Raw genomic sequence first — 20,116 nt, 5'->3', positions numbered from 1 at the left:
TAGTTCAACAGCAGCAGTTTTAATATCCGAATTAGACTGAGCTAGAATCCCTCCGTTGTGTTGTGACTCAGACGTAGATTTCTATTAGTGTATGCCGGGCAGGGGTGTAGACACCAGCCCTCCGGGGTCTTCCATATTGCCACACCTGTTTCTCCAAACCATTGGCAGTTTCCCGGCTTTTGTGCAGCCCCCCCCCTTCTAAAAGGGTGAAATGTATCTCCAAAGGCTTAGTTATTGGCGGGAAGAGCTTTAAGTTAACATATGATGGCATTTTTGGCTCCACCCTTTTGGCTTTAGCGCCACCCCCTACTGGAATGCAGCCCCAAAATAATGGATTTAGGCTCTCTGATTGTTAAGCGGTGTTGCACCCAGGAGCCACCACTTTGCGTCTGGCTCTAGTTGGTGGACCTCTGGTTCAAGGAAAAAACAGTAGGTCCAGCTAGCCTGTAGTCTGCCCTTCCCTGATGTAGGTTGCTCAAATGCCACGTGTGCAAGATCAGTCTTTAATATTCCATGTTAATTAATCTAGAATTGCTACCGCAGGCCCCCCTTTTGGTATGTTCGCTCACACATATAAAGTCCCATGCTGGTCTCCATGTATAAGGATGCATAGAAAAGAAGAAGAAATCCATACTTTTATCATGAGCCTTGTGTGCATGATACCAAGTTCACACCTTGCAGCAAATACCGAGTTGCTTCTTCTCAGGTGAATGGTGGGGGGCCTGGCTTGAAATGGATCATGTTGTTTTGCTCTAAGATTTTAAGGATGCTTCCAGATGAGGCTTTTATTGTGCAATCACCCTGCCTTATTCACAAAATTTTACGGTGTGTGTGTGTGTGTTGAAATGACATCTTTAATTTGTAGCCCTCATGTGTTTTTTCACAGCTTCTTCCATTTTCTTCTTACCCCAGAAAATCCATTAAGGAAGTACTTCTTCACATAGCACATAGTTGGACTATGGAATTCACTGCCACAGGAAATGGTGATGGCCACCAGTTTAGATGGCTTTAAAAGGGGGTTGGACAAATTCCTGGAGGAAAAGGCTATCAATGACTACTAGTCTTGATGGCTATGTGCTACCTCCAGTACTGCCTATGTACACCAGTTGCTGGGGAACATGGGCATGAGGGTGCTGTTTCACTCATGCCCTGCTTGTGGGCCCCTACTTGACAGCTGGTTGGCCACTGTGTGAACAGAATGCTGGACTGGATGGATCCTTGGTCTGTTCCAGCATGGGTCTTCGTATGTTCTTATGAAGAAAAGATGGGATAGCTGCACAATGCCTTTTGATGGTTGGTGCTCAGAGCCCTCCATCTGGAAGATCCATAAAGCCCTCTTCAGGCATTCTAAAACTTCCTGACAAGAACACGTGAGGTTGAGAACAAGTGTGCTAGCTACACATCGGCTGTCCCCATTCTCGTCACCCTCGTGTTCAGGGTAAACTTCTGAAGCAGGAAGAACCTTCTCTCCATGGAGGCTTTCCACTCAGTGTAGAACCCAGGGCTGTGTACAGTGCTGATCAGCTGGCCCTTATGTCAGTCACAAAGCCAGCTATCATCACGCTCTGAACACTTCTTAAAGTGTAAAAAAAGAGGTTTTTTAGAGCACTAATCATTTGATTGGCTAAACAGGTCAAGCACTTTAAAACAAAACCAGAGCAGTAGTCGGTCCACCTGAAGCATAAGTGCAGGAATGAATAGGAAGAGGCAATCAGGATTTTATCTACAGTCTGGGTTGTATCCAATGTTAATCCTAGTTAGAGTAGACCCATTGAAATGAATGGGACTTAAGTTAGTCTGTATGTATCTCTCTATCCAGAAGCAAAAGCACAGTGGGGTGGGAAGCAAAGCTCACTCAGCATCCAACAAGCCACAGCCATGTTCTCTGTTTAGCCAGTAGGAAGAGCACATTATTTTTTTAATTTATTGATGTGTGTGTGTCATAGATACAAAACATCAGTTGTTAATTACTTAGAGTCTTAACAAAAAGTGGCACCAGTGTATACATTATCATAAACAGACCAATTATTCCACATCAGTCTGGCAATTAATGTCTGTGATACAAATAATGAATGATGCACGTGTTTAATCCATTTAAGGCCAACTCATTCAAAATTTAGAATAAGGAAAAATAAATCATCTAAGGGTGCAATCCTATGCATGTCTAGGCAGAAAAAAGTCTTACAACTCCCAGCTGCCTGGGGAATGCTGGGATTTGTAAGACTTTTTTCTGCCTAAGCATGCATAGGATTGCACCCTAAATCATTTCCTTACAGTTTCCCTCCCTACTCTTGATCCAGTGTTAATTTGACATATTTCATTAAAGCCCAACATTTAATTTCCCATTCAACACTTGTATTTGCTTCAGTCCTGCCCCTCAGTATTGCACAGTGTTGCTCTTGCTTCCATTCACATAGTAATTTCATTCGATATCTTGTTGTTAGTAGTTCCAGGCAGAGCAAATTAAAGTCAGCAACATGCTAGACGGTTTAAGGAGAACAGAAAGAACTATTTTTCTGGTCTGCCTCGCTACAATGGTTTAAGTTGCCCTGAGTACATTGATAGCACTAGCAAGAAGAGGAAATAACAGAACTACTTGGTCATTCTGCCTCTTTTCTTTCATAGTGCAAGCATCTCCATCATCTGGCACTTGGATTTCATATCTCTCCACTGCTCATTAAAGGTTTGATTAGCCATAGAAGTGTTCTCAGTGGGTAAGCTGCAGGAGGAGGAAGGCTGACCAGCTTTCTTTCTGCATATTTCTCTGTGGCTTTTCAACACTCTTAACTTTCCCTTGAGAGAAAACAATGTAGTTTATGTTCCTATCACTGCTAGACTATTTACACGCAACCAATTGGGAAGATTAAGAGCTGCCCTTGTAAATGTTCTCGTCATGAAAAGATCACCTGCTTTAATATTTATAGTGCACTATTTTTTCAGGACAAGTTAGAATTAGAACTGTCCTTAAGAACGCTCTCCTCATCTAAAGGAACATAGATATTATCTGAATAGCAAATAAACACTAAGGGTGCAATCCTATGGTGATAGGCGGCTGCCTCCGAACTTGGAGGCAACCGCCTATCCAATGCAGGGCAGAAGCACAGAGGGGATCATTCCCTCCTCACTTCTCCTGCCCTGTATTTGCGGCTAGACAGCTGATTTTGGTTGTCTAACTGCGGGAAGGCGGCGCGAGGGAGGAAGCTGCTGGACGACACATATGATGTGTCGTACTGGCATTTCCTCCTTCCCTGCCCCAGAATGCCCACTAGAACGCCCCATTTTGGCTGCTCCATGCTCCTCTTCAGAGCACGGGGCTGTTCTGTGCTGCCTGCAAGGCAGCAGCGGGGGGAGGTTGGTTCCCGGAAAACCAAATATCCTATGGCCATCTAGCCGCTGACTAGTGGCCATAGGATTGCTCCCTCCAGCTCATGGGGATATGTAAACATTGCAATGCACAAAATACGCATTTAGAAATTATACGTGACCAACATACCACTTGATAATTATAGAAGAAAGCAATACAAGTCTTAAGTTGTAGTGCAGTATATTTATTATTATCGTTAGGCAGTGGCATGCCATTCATCCAATAAATAAAGGCTATACATATGTTATAAATATATCTATTTAACTACTTTAAATTTCACAAGAAGAAACTTCTTAAGAACATTATTGAACATCAAGTAAAGAATTGGTAAAGTATATTAACTTCCTTGAACCAAACTTCTTCAGAAAGCAAATGTAGACTTTATAATCACTTGGTTTTCTGTAAAATAAACACAAAACAAATCTCAGCAGATTCAAATAAAAAGGTACCTGTAAATAAAGGAAATTAGTTGGATAGTGAATGCTAATACATCAGTCCAACAGGAAGAATGCACAAATAACTGGATAGTGTACATGCATTTTGCTGAGATAAAAGGCCCAGGCTAGGAGCTGTGGTTGCTTGGGTACGGCCCCGGTCAGATTGGTACTAGTGATGACTATCATCTGTTCAAAGGATGTAGGAAGGACTTACCGAATCTCGACCCTTCTCCCACCACTTCTGTGCATCCCCAGCTCCTGCATAAAACTTTTCAGCCTGGAGAAAAACTATACAACACCTGTTCATGTATATATTTGGATCTTCTTGTTGGATCAGGGCACAGGTATTTCTTGAACTCACATTAATGTTAATATTAATTATATTTATGCACCATTTTTCATTCAAGGTGGCTCTCAGTTTAACATAGTGGCTAATGATCTTAGAGAGATGACACACACACAAAAGGCAGGGAAGATGAAAATAAGCAGATTCAGGTACCAGCTCTCATGCTCTTACATAATGACTGGATGGAATGGTCATTGCGGGAGACAGACACGGGTAGGCAGGGTGGGTAGAAAAATCAAATTGCACCTAGTCTAAGCTAAACCAACATAGGGGCACTTGCTGTCTCAACTCTTTGATGGGCCAGGTGGAGACGATTCTGGGAGCAGGAGGGAGGCAGTTGGCCCCAGCCAAACTGATAGAGCAAGCATTACTGTCTCAGCTCACTCTCAGATGCAGCCAGATTGAATGGCCGCTGATGAATTATTGCAATTAATTACTATTCTGGTTAATGCAACTTTGATTACATATTATAGTGGAAAGAACTTCAGAAAAATAAAGTTTCTGTTAATTCAACTGAGACTCAGTACACAAATATAGTCTTGCTCCCCTCACTCTACAGCTCTCCAGTAATGATTTTAGAGTGCTTAGATTATGGGTTCAAGTCTTAGCTATTTGATGAACAACACTATTTCAGTTATGTTGATGCCTGGTCATGGGCCATAGCCATGAAGATGCTATTTATTTTCTATTTATAGTCAACTCAATAATTAATACTATACTTTATTCTTGTTTTTAAACAAACCCCAACACACAATGATACAAATTAAGGAAACAAATGCCTGTACCTTTTTCTTTCTCTTTTTAGCTGGACTGATTTTTGAGCAACTCCTGAAAATTTCCTTAAAGGTCACTGATGAAATCTGGGGAGTTACCTTGATTTGTAAGCATGGCATTTTGTCTGCAGAGTGAAAAATCAATGAATAAATAACTTCCATATTTACACAAATATACCTTAAAATCATTTCCCAGAAATGCTAATTGATGAAAACATGAAAAACATACAACAGTAAAATGCAAAGACTTGTCATCTGCATAGGTTCCCCCTGCCCCTGAGTTGATTATACATTGGTTATTTGCAATGTTCAGTTCAGTTTGTGGACCTTAAGAGAACTAGATGTTAAACATTACTTTTATATATGCAAAATCACGTCTTTTAGATTTTTCTTACTTGGGCCATGACTACCACAAGGATCAATGTTTGGTTAAACTGGAGAGTTCCAGGTGGGATAGGTCTGGCTGAAGGAAGTGTTACAGTGCAATCCTATGCTTATTTACTCAGAATTAAGTTCCATTATGTTCTGTGGGGTTTACTCCCAGGTAAGCATGCACATGATTGCGGTGTGTGTGTGTGTGTGTGTGTATGTGTGTAGAGAAAGAGATAGACAGATAGATATAAACATCCTACCTTTCTTTCGGTCCATAAGAGCTTCCAATATCTTGACTGCACACTGTTCTCCTATAGCATTGCCATTGATATCAACTTCTACCAGGTGGTCAGAATTCTTGATTAGACTATGATTAAAAACATTCACACTAAAAATTGCTTCATGTAAAATCTTCCTATCAATACATAAAATGTAAGTATTTCAACTGTTAGGCCCAATAGTGTGCACTTTTTTATTTATCTATCACTTGTTTATTATTTATTTACTATTTATTTAAAACATTTCTATCCTGCCTTATATCATTAAGAACTCAGGGCGGCATACAGATAAAATCACTTGTGTGACATACCTTCATTTCAAAGGTGTTTACTGCTCTGAATCGGATTTAAGTCTCGTCTATGCATGAAGAAGAATGAAGTATAAGAATTAGGGTGCAATCCTATGCATGTTTAGTCAGAAAAAAGTCCTATGGCTTTGGGAATTTCCCAGCTAGCATGGCTGGCTGGGGCATGCTGGGAGTTGTAGGAACTTTTTTTTCTGTTTAATCTTGCATAGGATTGCAGCCTTAATGAACTGTACCTCTTCAGATTGCTGGTGGTGGATTCTGATTTTGAATGCTCTTCCATATTAAGAAACCATCCTGTGGATAGAAAACTAACAACAGGGAGAAAGGCTCATTTTTGGCTCATGGCCTGCTGTACTGGACCACAGCAACAGAAGGAGAAGCAAATGGAGGAGTACCAGATTTTTTAAAAGGAATCAGCTTTGCTGCGCTTTGGTCCATGCAGGGCTCCACGAGCCAGTGCTCTGCACCAGTAAAAATCACTTCACAGAACATACTTCCAGGTGGTGGTGGTGGGTTTGGACTGTACGTCATCTGACTGGCAGGGGCTGCTCAACCAATAACAGAGGCTTCCCCCCTTCTCCCCCCTCCCCTTTCTCCTTTCCCCTGAAGCTCCAGATGTGCCTGCATTTCAGGAGCAAGCTTCACTGAACACAATGGGAGTTACTTCTGAGTAGACACACATATGCTTGTGCTGGGAAAGGGGGGAGACACAGGGATGGGGAACCAGCCCCCTTTCTAATTGCAGGATCTCTATAACAAAGGTGTGAAGTAGTTACTTCTTAAGGCAATAAACCAAGCCCCGGAGAATTGCAGGTTGGTAAAGTGCTTTACAGGCTTCAGGAAATCAGTGCTTTAAACTCTGTATTAATTCAGGGTGATCTCTGTAAATTCTGATGTGGGCAAGCCTCATTCAGCACAATAGGAGTTACTTCTGAGGAGACACTAATGTGTTTACTGTGGGAAAGAGAAGTAAACACAAAGACAGGAAGCCAGCCCCCATTGTAACCCGATGCAGCGCAGGATCTCTATAACGAAGGGTTGAAGTAGTTACTTCCTAAGGCAATAAACCAAACAACAGAGATTGGAGCCTTGAGATAGCGCTTTACAGCACTTAGGGAATTGGGCTTTAAACTGCCATTTCAGTTGAGGGGGATCTCTGTAAGTTCTGACGTGGGCATTCAGGGGAGAAGCCTCATTGACCACAGTGGGAGTTACTTCTGAGTAGACACTAATTGGTTTGTGCAGGGAAGGGGAAACATCCAGGATACACCCTGTGACCGGGGTCATGTTGAAAGGCACACCCCTGGGCAAGGCTAGCATACCCAAGGTAAATGCATGGGTTGGGGCACACAGCAACTATACCTGGGAGAACCCGACTTAAGGAAAAGAATCGGACTTTAAGCAGTCTCAGGAAATCTTGTTTTTCTCTGATAAGCTCCAGGGTGGCTACTAGATGGACATGACATCATTTATCCCTAATGACCTCCAAATGCAGCCAGCTTGGAGTAAATCACTCATGGAGACACCTCCCTAATTTTTTCTTTGCAAGGAGTTTCTGCTCAGCTTTTTTTTTACACAGGAAACTTTTAAGTGTTTATGAATCTCTGAGCATAATTTCATCAGCTGTAGAATATCTCATTTCAGTGCTTTTCATAAGCCATTCCAGCACTCCCAAGAAATGCCATCGCAACAAGAAATGCACACCTTTTCAAACCAAGAAAAATCTGAAACACTGGGCTTTGGGAGGGTGATTACGTTGCAGCTGGGTAATGATATCTTACTATTTTATTTTTTAAGATAGTGCAGTAATATAAAGAACATCCTGTATAAATTGAGCAGGTGTGAAGTTGATCGATTTAACTAGTTACCTGAGTCTCTGGCCAACAAATTCTTCTCGCTGCACAGTATAGAAAATAGCAAGGATATTTGGGGGCACAGGGGATCTTTTTAATGCAATAGTCCGGACTGATTGCCACTACAGTTCCTTTCAGTCTACAGTTTTATCATTTCTCAACGGACTTATCTCAAGAATCCTTGTCAAAAAGAGTATCACGCTGATATAAGTGACATTTTGGGGAGATTGGGCTGCTAAATATAGAACTGGGGTAGTATTCTTAATCTGAATACTAGAGCATTCCACAGTGCCATAGATGACATGGGAAAGTGGTGCATTATATCAGTTGCCTCACCAAGTCAAAAGCTGAATGAATTCCCAGATGTTTTTTTCTCTTTGCTTAAACCTTCCATCTATGGCATTATCGGTCAAATGCAGCTTTGCTAACCATGGGCCAGGGTCAGGATCCTTACTTTTTTTCTTTAAGCCTGTAAGCAATATATGCACATAAAGGTTATTTCTGACACGCAGCTTGACAATCAAATGTTTGATGGCCAGTACAATGGGTGACCTTTCCTTTTTTAAAATTTGGGAGATGCCACAGTTGTTTTGTGAAAGACATCTGAACTTTTATAGGGAGTGGCAAAATTCTTTACAATGAAAGTCACCTTCATCATTTTTTCCAGTCTACGTTTCTTACAGCCCATCCAATGCATATTTATTCAGGTTGGTCAGTACAGGACTTCCTCATAGGTTTGCTTTGGGTTGTAGCCTCAGGGTGGCTTTACGTTACTAAAGTCCTATACTAAAGGGATGTCTGCATAGAAAATAATGTATAACTTATGTATAAATTGGCACGTACAATGACCACATGGCAGCTTTTTGTGTGTGTGCTGTATGTATGTGCAGTGAACACACTGTGGGAAGTCATGGCCAGTTGTGATTTCCCAGCACATTTTCATGCAGAAACAAAATCCACATGTTTTCACACATGATCTACAAATAGATGATATATTGCCTGGGTTCACACAATATGACAACCCACACTCAAGGCTGAGTACGGTTAAGTGTGGGTTGTCATTGAACTGTGGGTTGTTATTGAAACGTGGCTTGTTATGTTATGTGAACCCAACCGTGTTTGTTGACCACGAACAGTTTACAGGTCACAACCCAACAATAAACCATGGGTTCTCTTTGTGGGTTGCTCGTGGTTAACAAATCATGGTTTGTTAGTGCAGCTGGATTCACAGAACACAACAACCCACAGTTCAACCCACACTGAGTCCATACTCAACCTTGAGTGTGGGTTGTCATGTTGTGTGAACTCAGTCACTATGTCTATACAGAAGTGCCTTGTGTGATTCACACAATTCACACAATTTTGACTTGTGTGAAGTGGCCCTAACCAAGGGCAACTTCTCACTTCAGACTTCTCTTCTGGTGGCATGAAGTAGGGAAACACCACACATGACTGAATCCTCTTCCATACAAAAGTATCTCCATATAGAGTACTTCCGACTACCACATTAGGGAGAAAGGTTATAAAGCAGTTTTCTACATGGAGGAATTCTTCTTCTTTTTTTTGTGATGGAGAGTCCTTCAATTGTGTGAGGTCCTCCATATCTGCAATCCAAAGTGGTACAACCCAGACACAGGTTGAGCACCTCAGTGAGAACTAGGCCATAGGTAAATCAGATAAAGTGAAGGGAGAGCAAAGGACTTGATAAAAGAGCAAGGCAGGGCTAGGAGACAAATGATCTTAGATGGAAGGACTTCTGGGCAGGGAATAAGTCTCTTCCATATTCTTGTACAGTGACCAGCATACTGTTGGCAATAAATCAATATTAAATAAAACCACAGCAGTCATAACACATGTTAGACTCATCATATGATCCTAATTAGGTTGCCTTATTGAATAATTGTACCTTTTCTTTTATTTTTCTTTGCGGTGCTTTCTAATGTAGGGGAATTATCTGTTTTGGAAGTAGCATTCAAACGGACCACTTTTGAATCAACACCCGCGTCTTTGTTTGCTGTTGAAAATGGGGGAAAAAAAAGATTGATAATTTGCCCTTTTTTGGGTTACTATATGAATCCCACATTGCCTAAAGTGCTGAAAGATGCTCAGCAACAGAGCGAGTCCATACACCGTTATATAAATGATGCTCTGCTCTGTTTAGCTCTACAGGCCTCTGCGGTTTGTTGAGCTGCATGAGACAGGACTTCTGGCAGTTTTAAATTCTCCTGAAAGCAAGCATTGTCACAGCTATGCCATTTCTATTACTCGTAGAGATAACTGAGATGTTGGTGTGTGTGTGTGTGTTTGTGTGTGTAAGGGAAAAGACAACTTTTGGGTGGGAAAAACAAAGAATCTTGTGGCAGCTTAAAGAGAAACACATTTATTCTGCCATAAGTTTTTGTGGACTACAGCCCACTTCATTAGATGCACAGAGTATTATGGAGAGTTTCAGGTTTGTATGGAGTACAAATGGGTGTAGGGGGACAATTGTAAACAGTGAGGTCAGAAGGAAATTAAAAGTGATTGTCACTTCTTGCATTTAATTGCCTTATGACTTCACTGTTTACAATTCTCCCCCCTCCCCGCTCAGCCCCCTCACACTCCACCATAAATACTGTATATAAACCTGAAATTCCCCATAATACTCTATGCTTCTGATGAAGTGGGCTACAGTCTATGAAAGCTTATTCCAGAATAAATTTATTAGTCTTTAAAGTGCCACAAGACTCTTTGTTGTTTTTGCTGCAAGAGACTTAGCATGGCTATTTCTGGAATTTTTTGGAAGGTGTTCTCAAGTAATTCCTAATTGCTTTAGTGACCTACATCCACTTCAAGGACTGTTTGAATGTACACCAAGTGAGCTGGCTGATTACCTGATCCCCCGGAACACTGCATGAGTGCATCACTGGGATTCTTTGATCGGTGTGGCAACATCATTAAACAGCAGTGCATGTTGCTATCCCCAGAGATCACTACCAAAGATCAGTCAAGTAACTGGAGGTGGGGGAGACAAGGGGATTTGTATATGCATACTTTGCGTTTGTGATACATTACCTTCTGTACTGCTCTTTAGACCAGAAAACAAGGGAGTCGGAAGAACTGCCCCTTTCCCCTAGCAGCATAGTAGCAGGAGGTCATGGAAGCATAATAAAAGGTGAGTCTTTCCACACTTAAGCACCTCAGCTGTGAAGCCATCCTTCGCGTGTGCCTTTCCACTTGCCATAGCTGGCCTCTCTGGGAGCTCAATTCCATTGTTTGCTGCCTGTAGACATGCCTGGCAGCTCTACAGCTTTATCCCAAGAAGTCTCTGACGGTGGCTTTGTGGGTGGTATACAGGCCTTGACTAGATTTCATGCAGCCTATGGCAGGCTCTGCCCAAGCCTCCCCTGTCCAGGTGCACTATCCACAGCTGAGCAGAGAGAGAAGAGTGTGGATCCAGCTGGATCTGTGCTTTTAAAAGCCTTCCTTGCCCAGGCAGGGAGCTGCCCCTTCATGACCCAAGCAGAGAGAGAAAAGTGCTTTGAAAGCACAAATCTGGCTTGATCCGTGTTTCAAAAGCTGTGTATGTGTTGTGAAAAGGGTGTGTATGTGCATGTGTGAGTGTGTGTGTATGGGAGAGAAAATGGATTGTGTGTACAGTGTGTGTGTTTGTATATGTGTGCAATAATTACAGCAATGAATTACAGTAAACCCGTGCCATCCTTTCTCACTGATCTAAAGCTAAAGGTAGCCAGAGGTTCCTGCAAAGTTTGTACCATTCATTCTCTATGCAAAGCAAAAGCCAGCATGGGACTTCAGGCAGATAATAGCTGAGCTTTAATAAGGCGCACAATTCTTGCCAAGGACCTGCAGAACCAAATAATTGTTTCTGTCATGTACTTTAGTTTGAAGTACTCACTAAGGCCTGACTAGTCCCTTAAAATAATGACAACTGATTTAATATGAATGCATGGCATCATATTTTCTCTCTGTATATCCATCCTATTGTTTTCAGTACTTTTATTCATAAGACCCACTCTTAAAAGTAGAAAATACAGGGGCATATGAATTGTGTCCTGTAAATATTGTTATTAATGGAGGTCAATCAAGAGCTCATTTTATACGTGTGTGTTTGTGTAATATATAGCTATTTTTTAATCAGCTCACTGCTTCTAAGCAAAGCAAATAAACCCGTACTTTCAATTTAATGTTATAATTTAACAATCAGTTGATAAGAGTGAACAATCAAAGGCAATCCTACCTTCAGTGGTGTGGTGAGCAGTACCACTGCTGTACACCAAAGCATTTGCTTTTTTTTCTTGTCCAAGGTTTTCAGCATACTCTGCAATTGGTTTGAGGAGTTCTGTGGCACCCAGACACTGCAAGTGGTTACCATTAAGGAACAGGTTGCTGTGATAAAGAATGTTTAAAATATGTTGGTTTAAACAGAAGAGTAGCTGAGGGTTTGATACGGATTTATGCTGGATCAACTGCGCTGATGGAAGTGGACTTTCTCACCTCTTCCTTCCCACGACAGCTCCTTTAGTCCCCTGAAAATGCTACACACCGAGTCAGGAAACCCTGCTGAATGGTAGTGTGGGGGGAAGGGGGGAGCCCAATCAATTGGGTGAAGGGACTTTTCACAAGCAGAGCCTTTCCTCTTGCGGGAGGCAGATCCTGGACCAAACCCTTATATTCCAACATATCTTCCTGTTTCCAGAACATAGAGTTTTACACTAATAATTATAGTGCTTTTAACAGAAAGCACTCTTATGTTTTTTGGGGGCTGCGGTGGCTTAGTGGTTAAGACGCTGAACTGCAGACTGGAAGGTCAGCAGGTCAGCAGTTCGAGACCCGAGTGCTGCGTGACGGAGTGCGCTCCCGTCTTCAGTCCCAGCTCCTGCCAACCTAGCAGTTCGAAAGCAAGAAATTGCAAGTAGATAAATAGGTACCGCCTCGGCGGGAAAGGTAACAGTGTTCCGTGCACCTCGGTGTTCAGTCATGCCGGCCCCATGACCACGGACGCGCCTTCGGACAGCGCTGGCTCTTCGGCTTAGAAACGGGGATGAGCACCGCACCCTAGAGTCGGACACGACTGGTTGGGGACACCTTCACCTTTTACCTTTTTTTTACTCTTATGTTTTAGTCACCACAACTGAATATAAAATTTAATTCTTAAATGAGACTTACGGCCTTCTTAGGTAATCAAAAATAAGTATTCCTCCAACTGTGTTCTGTATTCAGTGAATATTGACACAAGACCAAATCCAGCAACGAGGTCCAGATATTACTCAATTTGGCTGTCATACATACTCTTCACAAATGAAAAGCTTGTAACACTCGTAACACTCCCTGTTGTCATACGAAGGATCATTGCCTGAGTGCATCCCCTTCCTCCACTATTAAATTGTCACAGTCGCCCCACTTCCCTAGCAGAAGTTCCGAAATGCAGCACTTACACACATTCCGTTTCCTTTGGGAGGCGGTCACTGGAGACTTCTGCCAACTTTTAATATTTTGTACTGATTTACAAGTATCCAGGTTGAGAATAGGTGGAAGCCCAGCTTAAACATTCCAGCAGGCAACTGAAGTCCATTGCTCCCACAGTGGATCTCCAGGGAGACTGCCTGACACTGAGTCAGACCACTGACCCACCTAGTCCAGTACGGTCAATATTGACTGGCATGGCAGACGCTCTCCAGGGTTTTAGGCAGAAGTTTTTCCAGCCCGAAATTCCTGGAGATGCCAGGAATTGAACCTGTGACTTTCTGCATGTAAAGCGTGTGCTCTACCACTGGTACAGCTATAATGCTAAACCATAGTTTAGTGCTACAGGAATGAGCCCCAGGCTCTTGCATTGCCCCCTTCCCTCCCCTCTGGTGCAGCCATGAGGAGGAGATTGGAAGCATCCGCTTCCCGTTTTTCACTAAACAGTTTATCATTGTGTTCAAAAAAGGAAAAATTGTCACTATACTATGTTGTATAGAACAAGCCAGGATCAAACTATGGTTTATGAGCCTGGTTTGTTTCAACAAACCACAGTTTAAACCAGGGTGGGTAACTTGTGGCCCTCCAGATGTTTTGGTCTACAATTCCCATCAGCCATAGGCAAAACAGTTGAAGGGCTACAAGTTGCCCAACCCTGGTTTAAACTAAGCTGAATTCCCAGTTTGGACTTAATGAGAAATTCCAGTCAGTTTAAACCAGGAAGTGGATGCTTCCAATCTCCTCCTCATGGCCACACTGGAGGAGGAGAGAGGGGAGCATGAGAGTTGCTTGCTGCTCGTTTACATAATGGTTTAATATTACCATGACTATAACTATGGTGTAGCATTATGGCCCAACCAGGTCAATATAACACTACTACCCACCGACCCACCCTGCAACTCCTTAATAACAAAACTTACCAAATGGCTGTTTGGATTATGAGAGTCGCCAATGTTGACCCACTTTCAGGTCCTAAATCACAGTAGCAGAGGCTCAGAGTTAAAAGCTTTCTGTTCCCCTCTAATCCAGAAATTAGTCTATTGACACCATTATCTCCACATCTGTAAAGAGGAGCATAAATCAGATAGGCCTTGTCTTCAAAGAAGGATGACTACTGCTATCCTAAAGCATACAATTATCCAGCCAGTATCTTACATAAGTTTGAACTAATTGGACCAACTCACACTCAGAGCCAGCCGTGGACAGGCTTAACTGGAGAGGAAAGTTAAACAAATTTCACAGTGGTGCTTGATCCATAGTAGCTGCCACTACACGACCACATATTTCTATACAGGCAGATAGAGAAATAACTGAAACTGACATAACTAAGCACCTCTTTCATATTTAACATGTTTAACCTCAACACGGGATGGGAAAAGGGAGTTATTCGCAGAACACTATTTCTAAATAGCATAAAACCAAGTGCAAATAGGGTTTGCTGGCATGCCAGAGTTTCCAATAGCTCAGAGTAGAAGAAAAATCCTTTTAAAAAATTAAGTTTATTGAGTGAACACCAAATCAAACATGAGATCAGTCCTGTAATGACATAAAATTAAAAACAGAAAGCAAAGTCAGCTGAAATTCTGATTCAGCTAGAGATGGAAACTGTTATTTCAGACCACTGTATTTTAGTGCTGATATATACATTGCCCTCTTAATGTGGGATGCTCTTTCTGCTGCTGGTGGAGTTCTTGCTGGGAGGCAGAGAAATGCGACTGTTCAGCTGCCCTTCGGTCTCTGGTTGGTGACTGGGGCCATTGCCATTTAATTGCATTTAAGGTTTTCCCTTTGTTCATACTGACAGGGGTAGGAGACCAATAGTGGTGTGTGTGTGAGAGTGGCAATAATGGATAATGACGTTTTCAGATGTGACTGCTTTACATGATATTCCTTGCATTTAATTTCAGAATTATAGGGTGTGTGCATGTGCGTGCACACGCACACATGTGGCAGCACTGTGGTGGCACTATATGAATTAGTGCCACCATTAGTACTCTCACTACGGATTAGAAGGCATTATGTAGCTATTCCAACTTTTTCTCCTTAACAGATTTTCTGTGGTAAAAGAAAACGTAGAAGAAGCGTTGGACAAACACAGAAGGGTTATGAATGGAAGATGGTGACATCTGGACCCTCTGTAAAATTCCATGAATGAGGCAGGGGGATGCAATAAAAGCCTCATCTGGAAGCACCCAAAGTTGGTTGCATTCCTGGAATCTAGTTGAAATGACAGTTTGTTGCCAAATTTAGGTGGCAAACCGCTATGGAAGCTTAAAATACAAAATTAGCTTGAAAACCAGCCAAATTTGGCGCTGATTTTGGGGGGTTAGTATAGCAGAAGCAGGAATGTGGCCTGGGGGTGGGACAGGGGCACTGGGGGTGGAAAGTGGCCCCTGGACCCCCCAAAGTTGCTTGCCCCTGCACTACATGCGAAGATAGCTGAAACTCCTTTTGGTGTAATGCTCCTACAATATTTGGTATCACAACTCTTTTTTTTTTTTTAGGCTGCTGCTGAAGGAGCAAAAAAAAAAAATAAATATTTTCTTACTTGGAATAATCCAGTACAAGAGAACTCAAATTGCTGTAAGGCAAAGCAGCTCCAAATCTTTCTGTGGACCAAAGGTCTAACACATGATGAGTTATTTCTAATTTGGAAAATGGATAGATGGTACGCCCATCCAGTTCTAGTAGGATTGCCTAGACACATGGATACAAATAAGATAAACCAAGATTTATCAAAGCGAGTAACACTTCTAATATGAACTATTCTTGCTTTGAAAATGTTATATTAGGCTTAGGGTGCAATCCTATGGATGTTTAGAGAGAAAAAAATTTTTTCTGTCTAAACAGGCATAGGATTGCATCCTAGACTCCACTACACCAAAAGCAACGAATTCAATATTCCTGGAGACCAAAATTCCATGTTTAACTACATAGCATGAATATGATCTCCTATGCCACTGATATTAGTTTGTCCTAACCCTCTGTCCCATTCTTTCCATATAGTACAGACAGTATTATTAACACACTGTCTGTACTATAATTTACAAATAGCCATCAGGGAATCATGGTTATATATGCTTTTCCTGGGGTGTTTGTTAAAATCCCTGTAACTGACAGCCACCTCTCTTCATAATGCAACCGTCCCCAGTGTGGTGCCCTCCAGATATGCTGGGAAGTGTAGTCCAACATATCTGGAGGACACCAGGTTGTGCGAAGGGTGCCATAAAATCCAGAATGATAGCTAAGTAAGGGATAATTCACAAATTAGCAAATTCTGAAATTCTCTATGAAGGATGTTGGGCTCAGACTCTGCAGATGGAGAGGACTGGGGTGACTGGTCGGATACATGTCTGCCTGCCTCGCAAAAGATCATATGCTTGGTGGCAAATATGTGTGTAGGCTTGCACCACGTAGGAGATTCGTGGAATGAACATATTTGCATGCAACTATCACTCTAAGCTATTACACATTTACTTGGACAGTGCTTGAGCCCAGGGTCCAAAAAGTAGGTTCACATGTCTGCTCCTTCCAGTTTCCTTTAATTTACTTGTTGCCAGGTCCAGAAGTAGTGTTGAGTAAACTACCTTTGGCTTGATTCAGAATAGACTCAACTAGAAGAAGTTCTTTTATACTCACAGCAGCATCCCAAGTGGATGGAGTCTCAGAACATGCAGTTTCCAGGGCACCTGACATCTACGTTAAGGATTCAGGTAACCTGGAGAACATTTCCTGAGGTCCCTGGCTATTGTTCAAACTATCCTTGATTTTTTACCCAGTTACTTCTGAGTTGGTTGGCTAGATGAAATTAAAATCAATGCAATATATAAAATTAGAACATTCCTGGTCTAGAAAGAGAGCTGTTGTTTCAATTGCTTCTGAGATAGTGTTATAGTATGGTAGTTGCACATAGATACTTCATTTCACATTATGATACTGAGGCGTCTATACTGACACAGTGATTCCTTTTACACTTCACTTTTGTTTACACTTACAAGGTTTGCAATATCTTGAGGACTTAGCTTAATTCCCCAGATACAGAGCTCCTTTCCCAACTGATACCGTTCATCTCGAATAGTCCTTAGTAAAGGAGTAAGAGAAACTGGATGCAAATTTCCTGATAAGTTTTCCGCATTTGTAAGCACAAACTAGGGAAGAAAACACAAGGTTTAGCAACAACCCTATTACAAAAACAAACTTTTCATCATTGTGCTGAGAAGACTATACTATACTATGAAGACTATACTATACTATACTCACTCACTTACTATACACTATACTATACTATGCGCTCTACGTGGGGTTACCCTTGAAGACAGTTCGGAAGCTGCAGCTGGTACAGAACGCAGCGGTTTGCCTGATTACAGGTAGCCGCCGGCGAGATCACATCCACTCCAGTGCTGAAGGAGTTGCACTGGTTACCAGTTGTTTTCCGGGCCAAATTCAAGGTATTGGTTTTGACCTTTAAAACCCTATACGGTTCTGGTCCAGCCTATCTCAAGGAGCGCCTCCAGCAACACCAGAGAGGCCGCTCAACAAAATCAGCCTTGGATGGCCTTCTCTCTGTCCCATCAGCCAGGACAGAGCTAGGCTGGTGAGAACAAGGGAGAGGGTCTTCTCTGTGGTGGCCCCCACTCTGTGGAACTCCCTCCCTAGGGAACTCCGCCATGCCCCCTCTTTTATGAGCTTCCGCCGCACATTAAAAACGTGGTTGTTCAGGCAGGCATTCGGGGTGGGTTAGGGTATTTTTTATGATGTTTTTAATGTTGAATTTTATTGTTTTAACTGTTTTGTTGTACATCGCCCAGAGTGGCTGGGTGACCAGCCAGATGGGCGATTAATAAATTTAATAAATAAATAAATAAAAAGACACAAAACTGCATGTAAGAGGGCTATGCAATTTTCCCTGATGTTATTACAGTTCAAATTTGTCTTAGGTATAAGCCGTAACAAAGGAATAACAACAAATATTGACCTAGTAATGATAAAAAGATATAAAATGCTGAAGTTAAACTGTAAAAATATTAATATTAATATAATTATTAATATTATAATTTCTAACTCACCTTTCTCTTAGAAAAGACTCATGGCAACAAATTAATTAAAACATTAAAAATATAAAATAGCTAAAAACAATTTCCATTAAAAATACCATTAAAATTTCCATTAAAAAGCCTATCATATGCCTTCAAATGCCTGGGACTAAAGGCAAATCTTGATCTGGTGCTGAAAAGATGACAATGTTGGCGCCAGGCGGGCCTCCCTGGAGAAAGCATTCCACAGTCAAGTGGCCAGCACTGAAAAGGCCCTCTCTTCCTTCTTGCTGTCCTCTGAACCTTCCTCAAAGAAAGCACTCTGAGAAGAGCCTCAGATGTTGATTGCAGTATATGGGTAGGTTCATATTGGGAGTTTCGTGTGGCGCAGAGTGGTAGGCAGCAGTATTGAAACCGAAACTCTCCTCATGACCTGAGTTCGATCCCAGCGGAAGCCGGGTCTTGGGTAGCCGGCTCAGGTTGACTCAGCCCTCCATCCTTCCGAGGTCAGTAAAATGAGTACCCAGCATGCTGGGGGAAAGGTAGTCACAACTGGGGAAGGCAATAGCAAACCACCCCGCTATAGTGTGCCATGAAAACGCCAGCGTAAGCAGGCATCCCGCTAGGGGACAGTAATGACCCGGTGCTTGCACAGGAGGAACCTTTCCTCATATTGGGAGAGGTGCTCCATCAGGTATTTCAGTAAATACTTCTCAAGATGGTCTCTGCAGCTATTAATTACTCTCACTGAATCAGTGAGACTTTGGTGCTCCTTCTCACTCACTCACTAATTCATTTATTCCATTTATAGCCAACCTTTTTACTCCAAAATAGTGCTAACAACAATAAAAGGTGGCTAGCAAAAAGATGGCTAACAATAAAAGATAAAATACAAAATTATAATTAAAATATAAAAGAAAACCAATTAAAACACATCAATAAAATTAAGAAACAAACAGCACCCACCAGTTAAAATCTACTTCAGCAAACAGGTCAGCTTAAAAGCCAAAAGCTTATCTGAATAAAACTGTCTTTGCCTGCCAGTGGAACACTTCAGAGATGGAGCTATCATGGCTTCCTTTGGTATAGCAAGGAATCCATCAGAAGAATGGTCTACAAAGTTCAAGATAAGGTGCTTTTTAGCAAGTTGCAAAATAAAAGGAGAAAAAAAAAACCCAGGTTAACTTACATAAGGGGAAAGGGCAATAGAAGACTGAGTTATTTATCTGATAGATCTGTGCTGCCCCCTAAAGGACTATATTTAGAAACAATTACAATTAAGGCGCAATTTTCCTACCATTTTGTCTTCATTTCCAGTAACATCTGAAATCATTGTTTTTCATCCATATAGTTACCTTAGTAATTAATGTTTCATTTGCTATACATTTCCGTAAGCCCTGTTTGATAGTTGGACTGGCACAACTTTGGGATCCCATACAATGCTTTTCATATGTTTGCAGGAACTTTTCAAGTATATAGACATCTGAACTAGTTTTTGGTTTTGGTTTCCCTTTTCGCTTTGGCATAACTTTGTTTCCTACGGATTTTAGCTGCCACAGAATGATAAAGCTGGAAAAAAAGGAAGTTAAATGTATTATTTAAAAAGTTGTTTGCAGCTGTCATCTTGGAGGTTCAGCAGCAGTTGAATGGCTGACAGATATGAGAGGCAAACACTATAAATCCTATCAAAATTTAGCAAGGAACTACACTCTTATATAGATTACATTTCTATACCAAAAACAGGGAGAGGAACTAAATGCAAGGAAAGCTAGATGGGCGAGTAGTCTGACCTGGTACACGGCAGCTTCCTGTGTTCCTAACCCCGTAGGGTAGCCATGTGTCCTACTTTACAGAGGACAGTCTGCTATTTGAAGGCATGTCCAGTC

General features: G+C 41.8%; 1 protein-coding gene across 1 annotated transcript; it reads right to left on the bottom strand.

The window, feature by feature from the left end:
* Positions 1 to 3,751: 3,751 nt before the first annotated feature.
* LOC146351379 (uncharacterized) lies at positions 3,752 to 19,756 on the bottom strand. Its single transcript, XM_084845692.1, has 11 exons — positions 19,586 to 19,756; positions 17,193 to 17,345; positions 15,746 to 15,894; positions 14,118 to 14,258; positions 11,972 to 12,120; positions 9,638 to 9,745; positions 8,068 to 8,200; positions 5,553 to 5,659; positions 4,933 to 5,045; positions 4,016 to 4,078; positions 3,752 to 3,763 (listed from the first exon to the last, which is right to left on the bottom strand). Exons 1-11 carry the CDS (start codon positions 19,754 to 19,756, stop codon positions 3,752 to 3,754), a joined length of 1,299 nt encoding a protein of 432 aa, XP_084701818.1.
* Positions 19,757 to 20,116: the final 360 nt, after the last annotated feature.

This window comes from Heloderma suspectum, chromosome 3 (genome assembly GCF_057233095.1).
Source record: "Heloderma suspectum isolate Gila_16-S chromosome 3, 16-S_ref, whole genome shotgun sequence".
Taxonomy (NCBI): domain Eukaryota; kingdom Metazoa; phylum Chordata; class Lepidosauria; order Squamata; family Helodermatidae; genus Heloderma; species Heloderma suspectum.
This window is presented reverse-complemented; position numbering and strand designations above follow the sequence as displayed.

Excerpts from the sequence above, each read along its gene's own strand:
- LOC146351379 (XM_084845692.1), bottom strand. The coding sequence starts at position 19,756 with ATGCCAAAGCGAAAAGGGAAACCAAAACCAAAAACTAGTTCAGATGTC. Across the intron at positions 15,895-17,192 it reads CTCAAGATATTGCAAACCTT|GCAATCCTACTAGAACTGGA; the intron begins GTAAGTGTAAAC and ends CCATGTGTCTAG. Across the intron at positions 12,121-14,117 it reads ATAATCCAAACAGCCATTTG|CAACCTGTTCCTTAATGGTA; the intron begins GTAAGTTTTGTT and ends TCTTTATCACAG.